We start from the raw sequence: 8,444 nt of genomic DNA, 5'->3' as shown, positions 1-8,444 counted from the left end.
GGACCAGGCCCGATCGACGCGCCACTCGTCGGCGCGTCGACCGGCGCGCCGGCGCCGGAGATGGCCGGACGGCGGCGAATTTGGCCGGAAACCGAGACCACAGTCACTGGCGCCGTTTCCGGCCAAATCGCGGCCGGAATCCGGCCAAATTCCGGCCGGAGACCGGCCGGGGAAGGACCGCCGGCGCGGGCGGTCCTTCCCCGGCCGGTCTCGGCCGGAATTCGCGCCGGATTCGGCCGCGATTGGCCGGAGCGTGAATCACGCGGTCTTCGGTTTCCGGCCAAATTCGCCGCCCCGGCCATCTCCGGCCGCCGGACCGACGCCGGTCGACGCGCCGGCCAGTGGCGCGTCGATTGGGTCCGGTCCGGCGGCCGGAGACGGCCCGGACGGCGATGAAATCGCGGCGGCAGTGGGCGTGGGTAGGAGAAGGTGCGGACGGGATCGCGTAGGAAGGTGCGCGGCTGATCAATTTCCTATATATATATATATATATATATATATAATTTATTTGGGTTTCACTTTGGATCAACACTATAAATATACATGAGTTTTAGGAGGGTGATGAGGTTGGTGGCTAGCTCATCAAGCAGGGGCCTTCCTCATGGCGTCTCTCCAACGTTTCTTCTTCCGCTCCTCGCTTATTATCATGACGGCGGCGGCGGTGGCGGCAGGCAGCTGTTTAGCTTCAAGGGCGGCGGCGACCAGGCGCAGTGTGTTGGGCAATGGCCTCGCCAAAACTCCTCCAATGGGGTATAATTCATTTTCATGATCGGATGAGGATGAATCATTTTTCAGTTAATTTCTCAGCTGATGCATGCATGCAATCGATTCTTTCGATTGCAATGAATCAGGTGGAACAGTTGGAACCATTTCCACTGCAACATCACTGAGGAGGTCATCAGAGAAACTGGTATCGATTTCTCGATCTCTTAATCAGTGCTGCCCGTGAATGATATGGACAAAAGCCATCAACTTTTTTTTTTCCTGAGTCAAAAATTCAGCTCATTTTTTCTTGTCTGTGACTGCCTACCAGATCCTAAATAATACGTTTAATATATATTAATTACTGACTCGCATCGAGTCTAGATGAAGAATATTACACAATACTATAGGTGAGATTTTGACAAAGTATGACATGCATCTTTTGTTGGAATTTTGTATGCAGCTGATGCCTTGGAGCATTCAGGCCTTGCCAAGTTGGGTTATCAGTATGTTAATATAGGTGCCTTCCTTTCGCTTAAAACCTTTTACATATGTATAGATTTCGTTTTTATTATGGTTTTATTGTATAAATATTTAGTTAACAAATTCCTCTTTCAGATGATTGCTGGGGAGAGTACAACAGAGACTCTCAGGTAAGAACTAAGACTATTAATTGTTGACAAAAATGAAAAAGTAATAGGTAGATAAATTTGTGTACTCTCCCATGTTTTGACTTACTAAAGAATTAACAAACCTTGTGATTTGCATGGCTCAGCTATTTCTGGCTTGTTCTGATAAATTTCTTGCAGTTTCATCAACTACCTCATGCATCATATTGGAGAAAAGATAGTCTGATAGCTGGTGTTGATCCAACTAACATTATGAACTTAATTCATTTTGAATTTAACAGGGAAATTTAGTTGCAAGGAAGTCGACTTTTCCCTCTGGCATGAAGTCTCTTTCAGATTACGTGCATGGGAAAGGGCTGAAGTTTGGAATCTACAGTGATGCAGGGTATAATTTCTCATATGTCCGGTCTTGCTATGCTAAGTCATTCATACGGATTATGATCTCCTCACTTTTGTTAACTTTCTGAGATCATGAGATCATATCTGACAGCTGATAGTAAATTTCAGGTCAAAAACATGCAGCAACACAATGCCTGGTTCTCTTGGCTTCGAGGAACAAGATGCAAAGACCTTTGCCTCTTGGGTAATGCCATTGTTCTTAGAATGTTCACCAATATTTTCTTACCTTTTGCTAATATTTATCATGGTTTACAATCTCAGGGCATTGATTACTTGAAGTATGACAACTGTAACAATCCTGGTACCAGTCCAAAAGAAAGGTAGAGCTTTATGAACTCGTGCTAAATGTCACAAAATGAATTTGGTTTCCTTGGCAATTTAAGAGACTTCCATCAATTTAGCTTGTGAACAACATCTGATTTGCTGTCATGGCCTCAAAGGTATCCAAAAATGGGAGCTGCTCTTTTGAACAGTGGAAGGAGCATTGTCTTCTCTCTGTGTGAATGGTAAATCTGCCAAACCGCTCAGTTTTCTTAAACACATGCATTCATGAGTAAGAATTGTGTTTCTTGGGTAAAACTATATTCACAGGGGTGTCGAGGACCCAGCAACATGGGCTGGCAGCATAGGCCACAGTTGGAGGACAACAGGAGATATCTTTGATAGTTGGGACAGGTTGTAGTTCCTAGCTACCCAAATGAGTGAGTTGATTGCACTTCTCCAATATCACACAGTAGCTGATGTTTCATATCGTAATAGCATGACATCGATTGCCGATCAGAACGACAAATGGGCATCTTTTGCAGGGCCTGATGGCTGGAATGGTACTCCATTAGATTGGCACAGCTAAATCTACTTGCTAATTTCTTGTTTAGTTGTTCACTACAAGTTATCATGCAGATCCTGACATGCTTGAAGTAGGGAATGGGGGAATGACAAGGGAAGAGTATGTATCCCATTTTAGTATATGGGCCCTGATGAAGGTATTCCTATTCCAGTAAAAATAACACAATGATAGATAGATAGATGAGCTTATAGTTCCATCGGAATTCAGTTATCTCGAGTGAGTGCTTCTTAAATTGCTGCCTTTTAGGCTCCTTTGTTGATCGGATGCGATGTGAGATCAATAACTGAAGATACACTTGAGATATTGAGCAACTCGGAAGTCATAGCTGTTAATCAAGGTAAGATCATGATTCATTGTTCAACTTTTTAGGATCACAAGTTGATTCTCTCAACAGATTCACTTGGAGTTCAAGGGAGGAAGGTGACTTCTAATGATAGTTTACAGGTCTAGAACTCCTTTCTCAACTGTTTCAAGGTTATAAATGAAAGCTAAGTAGTGAGGAGGATCAAGTAACTAATTTAACTGTCTCTGCCTGAAGGTTTGGGCAGGTCCCCTGAGCGGTGGGAGAGTGGCTGTGGTCCTGTGGAACCGAGGAGATTCACAAGCAATGATGACAGCAAATTGGTCTAATTTAGGACTTTCGAGTTCGATTCGAACGAATGTCCGCGATCTTTGGGCAGTAAGTCTCACTCACTAGATCTTTCTTCTTTCCATCAAAAAGCCACAACATTCTCAGTTCTTACTTGATATGTTTGTAGCATTGTGATATTGGAGTAGCTCAAGGGCAGCTCAATGCCACTGTGGATTCTCATGCCTGCAAGATGTTTGTTCTCACACCGCAGTAGAACGTCCTGCTCTGCTCTTCTAGTTTAGATAAGAAGCAAAAGGCAGCCATTGTTGTCATACAGAATAAGTCATTTATGAGACTGAAAAATAGTGAAAACTCTCAAACTAATAAAAAGTAATTTTAACCTAAATTGTTTTGATTGAAATTGAGCATCCTTTTAAATTTTTTTTAATATAAGACGTTTTTTAAATAGTTCAAAAGATGAACTTTTTAATTTAACCTTGTAACATCACAATGAGGACCTTTACCTGCACTACAACTGCACTTCAACAGCAGGAAAGAACAAGTTCTAGCATGCTAAGGTCACATAGTTGCAGTAGGAGCAGCGGTAGCCGAGAGTCCACTGGTCTGGGTAGCCTTGCCACCGCTCTTGTTCTCGCTTAATTCCGGTGGAGGATGGCTGTTGCCGCTGCCGTTGATAGTTGCCCTCGGTCGTCGTCCCTGAATCCCTGAATGATGTTGTTGCTGGCTCAACGAGGACATTTTGGCTTCTTGCTCCACCTCCTCATCGTCGTTTGACCTCCATCTACGTGCGGAGTCCACCGAATCCGTCTCCCACCCGGAGGGAGCCGCGGCCCAGGGGTGGCCGACGAAGCTGTTGCTGCCCGCAGATTCTTGGGGCTCCAACTCAGCCCTGGATTGCCTCACGGTGACGTACCTGTGAATGCTCGGCTCCATGAGATCATCCTTCACGACTATCTCAGTCTCCACGAATGATCCTCTTCTCTCACCCCATTCGTCGAACATGTTGCCGGCGTTGGTGGACTGGCCTCCTGTGGAGTTTAGATCGGCCACGGCTTCGAGGATGGAACAGGCTTTGGACAAGCATGCTGGGAGGGAGAAAGCCGCGTTGTGGATGCCCTCCGGAAGCGAAGAAGAGTAGGAATTGCGACTCGGTATTTGGTCGAGGTCTCTGGAAGGTGTCCTCCGGGAAGACCTGGTCGCTGAAATCGTCTTCCGGTGGTGGTTTTCCACCTCGAGGTTTGTTGACGCAGCTGTAACCTTAGACGATGTCTTTTCCGCTAGTTCAGATTCCATATTGTTGCTTTGTATTTCTTGAGTTGCTTCAGTTCTTTGCAAGGATTTGGTTATTTGAGCACTTCTTTCACTGGATTTCTGCAGGGAATCAAGGCAAGATTGCGATTTACCGAGACCCTACCGAAAGATGAAGCAAATGTTGTTGAATTTTTTTTTCTCACCTTGTGGTCGATGCTCAGGTTTTGGCCTGTTTTGAGTGAATTTTCATCGATCTCTGCCATCGGATTCCGCCAGAAAGGCGATCTCTCTGTCTTCCTCGACGAGCTCCGGCTGAGACACTGCACCTGATTACTAGCGGCGTTCTCATTAGACAGCATCCAGGAAGCACTCGCCGGAGACCTCGACCGAGGCGAGGTGCCGCCTCTCTTGTGGGAGGAGCAAGGTGAGGCTCCCCTACCCTTCTCCCTTGCCGGAACGGCGACCATCTTGGTCGGCTGCTTGGACTTGTCGCAACTATTCGCTCCCGACAGAGCTTCCGAGCGCCTCCCCGGAGACCGGCTCACCCTACGCCCTCCGCCGCCGCTCCGCTCCCTGCTCCCGGACCGCTCCCGGCTAGGCGCTCGCCGGCGTGGGGAGGGCCTCGAAGCCGCCTTCTCCTCGCCGTCCTCCTCGTCCCCCTTCCTCTCGTTGTCAAAGTCATAGCTGCGCTTGGACCCCGAGTGCTTCCGATGATGCCCGAGTCCTCCCTCGTTAGAGGCGTTCCCGGAGGAGCTGCGGCTCAGGCGGCCGCACTGGATCAGGATGGCGTCTACCTCCTCGTTGGTGCAGCTCGAGGTCCGTACCAAGGCAGAAGGCTTGATTTCCTCTACCACGGACACCGGAACCCCTCCCTCAACCTCAACCTCGATTTCTTCGGCTTCATCCTTCACGGGCTTTACTCCTCTCTTCTTCCCCTCGTCTTCAAGAGCGACTAAACACTTGCTGTTCACAAACACCTGATGCTCCTCCGTGGCGGCTTCCACCGCCTTCTGAGGCGGCATCTCTGCTTTCTCTCGCCTTCTGCTTCGTCCTTCTCTTTCTCCTCCTTCCTCTTCTTGCTGAAACAGAGTCCCATTAGGTCGCAATGTGCAATGTAGAGAGAAGAAAGGGAGAGATCTGCCGCGGCTGGCCAGTGATTTGAAACAGTGGAGAGGAAGAAGAAGAAGAAGAGAAGGAGAAGAATTTATTGGGGAATACAAAATAGATAGTTTTTAAATTTGTCGCAGTGGGCGGGATGGAGATGAAGAGTCGGTGGTTGAAGTTACCGTTAGAGAAAAGGTTACTATTTTTTGAAGCAAGTTTGAATTGCAACGGCCATATGACCTGCAACCGGGCAGTTTGTCTCGTTTCTAGATGGGCCCCAGTAAAGTATTCTGATGGGATATCAAACAGTTTGTTATAATTTTTTAAGACAAAAACTAAAAGAGTTTTTTTTTAATTGAAGTAAATGATGATATGTATAGTTGAAATAAATAAAGACATTTAAACTAAAATCGTACATGCAAACTAATGGAGAACTAAATAAATAGAGCACTTATTATAGAATTTATGTACGAGACCTTTTCTTCACGACACCTGTTAAGAGCTCAGCAAATTGCAGAATTGATGATTTACAGTTTGCTTCACATTGACTGAATCATAAAAATAATAATAATAATATTTTTTGAATAATAAAATAAAATTGGCACCGGGGAAATATTTTTTTTTTTCTGTTGGTCTTTCAGAATCTATCATGCTCGCGTTAATTCGGATGGATAGAATGAATTCAGATATGATCAAATTGACATAAGAATATTATAAAAAAATCTTAATTCGAATCTAATTTAAAATTTTAAATCTGAATTCAAACAAATCAACTGACCTAATTAAAAAAGTTTTTTTTACTATTTTTAATAATTTTTTATTTTTATTTTAATATTTTATCATTATTATATTAATTTTTTATTTTATATAAAACATCTTAATTTTTAAAATAAAATTTAATTTAATCTCAAAAATTCTTAAATCATATATTCTAGGTCAATCCGAGTTCACATGAATCCAATCCGAACCCAATCCAAATTCAAAAATCTCAACTCTAATTCAATATTTTTCATATCGACTCATTGAATTGACAGCTCATTTCTATTTTTATACTCCTAGACTTCATGTATGGTATTTCATCGTTATTTATTTGGATATTTAGCAAAAAAATATAAATAATTAAGACTTAGAAATATTTTTTGTTGGCATATTCCACGCTCGTGGAGATATATGTCAGAATATTTAAAATATACAAAAATTTAAAATTAAATTTATTTGTCAAGATCATTTAAATTGATAATCTTAAACTGTTACACTGAACTAATTAGATCAAGTTATTAGATTATTTGAGTCTGAATAAGATATCGCTAGATCCAAACGTCCGAGCGAAACCGTGTGGGCTAAAAAGAGATGTTGAAATTTATGTTTTATGTTATTTCCTTAAAACAGATTCGTCTCCTCTAACATGTCACGATCACCATCAAACACGTTTATAACCAATTGAGCACTATCATGGATAAAATTGCATCAAACGGAGTATAGATATTTAAACATTAATTAATTATGTTAGATAAATTTTACTCTGATTGATTTGACATTTGATGTATGCATATCATGTTCATATATGAGTCATTTTGGTTAATACAATTTGAATGTTAAATTTAATTATACCCCTATAAGATCGTGCATGAGAGAGAATATATATATACTTAAGACTTATATATATTATAAACCCTTGAAACTTCCAACTTAAGATTCACAATGAAATCCTTCTCTTTCACCTATTTTTTTTATTTCCATTCAAATTTTTAATATTATTTTTCTTAAGATGCTTTTCTACGTTACTCTATAATTTTCACAAAAGAAATGTTTATTACTCTATCTGTCCATTATTTGTAGCAACAGGAAGGAGTTAGGATTTCTTTTAAATGAGGAACATAATTAAAGGATCGTTGGATGTCATCATATGCGCTTCTCGATTTATCCTAATAGTCGATAGAAAATTTTTATAAGATCAAAATATCGAATCGATCACTCTTAGGGATTGAGTCCTATGGACTGACGGAGACTTATCAACTTTTTTTAGAAAGAGTTAGGATTACAGAGTTAGTATTTTATCTGTCCATTCTATTTCCTCTATTTTTTCTCTTTCCCCTCCCTCCCAGCGGTTGCTCCGCCGTCCGTCGCGCCTCCATCTGCTACTGCGCCGGCCCCACCTCGCCTCCACCTCCGTCGCCCCGGCAAGCCCTCGGAAGCAGAAGGCAGGTCTCCTCCTCCTCGCCCTCTCCTCTGCCGCTCTCCCTTCCCCGGCCAGGTCAGAGGACATCCCGCTCTTCGGGATCTGGAAGAGGATAAAGAAAATCGAGGAGGAGGCGGAGGAAATCGTGCAGGAAGGGGAGAAGGCCGTGCAGAAGGGCATTGTAGCGGCGGAGAAGGAGATCCAGGCTGCGGAGGAGGGGATCGTGGCATCGGCGAGCCTCGGCCTCGCCGGGGATCTTCTACAGGCCGGCGCGGTCGCTGGAGCTGAGGCCGTGGGGGTGCTTGTCTCCGTCTCCATCGTCAACGGCATTCTTGCACCGGAGAGATAGAAACCCTAATCGATCTCACGTTTGCCTTTCAAGGCATCGGGCCCAGTTTACTTGAGGTGCGGAAAGAGAAACTGCGGAAAGATTTCCTTTGCATGCATGCATCCCTCGTTTACCTCTCAAAATTTTTAGGAAGGAAAGGAAATTTCATCCGTCCGCGGATGAATTTTTGGCCAAAATCAATCTCCTCCAAATCGGACGGAAAGCGAAGGATGGAAAACCAAAAGACACAAATATCCTCTCCTCTTCACTGCTCTCTCTTCTCTCCTCTTCACTGCTCTCTCTTCGTCCTGCTCCAAATCGAACGCCGCGGCGGACTGCGCGAGCAGAGCTCTCACCTGCTCGAATCGGCGAGCAGCGAAGGAGAATCTGTTCTTTTGCGTTGCAGATCTCAA

The 8,444-nt window shown here is 43.9% G+C and overlaps 2 protein-coding genes and 1 pseudogene across 2 annotated transcripts; 2 read left to right on the top strand and 1 right to left on the bottom strand.

The window, feature by feature from the left end:
- The first annotated feature begins 601 nt into the window (after positions 1-601).
- On the top strand, positions 602-3,530 carry LOC141838547 (alpha-galactosidase-like). The gene is made up of 15 exons (XM_074726052.1): positions 602-750; positions 852-910; positions 1,166-1,222; positions 1,321-1,355; positions 1,613-1,716; positions 1,839-1,914; positions 1,992-2,050; positions 2,171-2,236; positions 2,322-2,405; positions 2,490-2,554; positions 2,631-2,713; positions 2,824-2,914; positions 2,972-3,021; positions 3,116-3,256; positions 3,336-3,530. Exons 1-15 carry the CDS (start codon positions 602-604, stop codon positions 3,420-3,422), a joined length of 1,206 nt encoding a protein of 401 aa, XP_074582153.1. The 3' UTR covers positions 3,423-3,530.
- A 197-nt stretch (positions 3,531-3,727) lies between these two features.
- On the bottom strand, positions 3,728-5,516 carry LOC141838543 (uncharacterized protein At1g65710-like). Its single transcript, XM_074726049.1, is given in 3 exon segments — positions 3,728-4,540; positions 4,624-5,454; positions 5,457-5,516. Coding segments are annotated over 3 exon segments (1,704 nt in total).
- A 159-nt stretch (positions 5,517-5,675) lies between these two features.
- Positions 5,676-8,052, top strand: LOC141837333 (uncharacterized; annotated as a pseudogene).
- Positions 8,053-8,444: the final 392 nt, after the last annotated feature.

This window comes from Curcuma longa, chromosome 11 (assembly GCF_044706935.1).
Source record: "Curcuma longa cultivar G26 ecotype Majalengka, Jawa Barat chromosome 11, ITB_CL_G26_1.1, whole genome shotgun sequence".
Lineage (NCBI taxonomy): Eukaryota > Viridiplantae > Streptophyta > Magnoliopsida > Zingiberales > Zingiberaceae > Curcuma > Curcuma longa.
Note: the sequence above shows the minus strand (reverse complement) of the source record. Positions and strands in the feature narration are given on the sequence as shown.

Coding starts and splice junctions, on each gene's coding strand:
- LOC141838547 (XM_074726052.1), top strand. CDS start 602: ATGGCGTCTCTCCAACGTTTCTTCTTCCGCTCCTCGCTTATTATCATG. Junction 751..851: donor GCCAAAACTCCTCCAATGGG/GTATAATTCATT, acceptor GCAATGAATCAG/GTGGAACAGTTGGAACCATT. Junction 1,223..1,320: donor TTATCAGTATGTTAATATAG/GTGCCTTCCTTT, acceptor TTCCTCTTTCAG/ATGATTGCTGGGGAGAGTAC.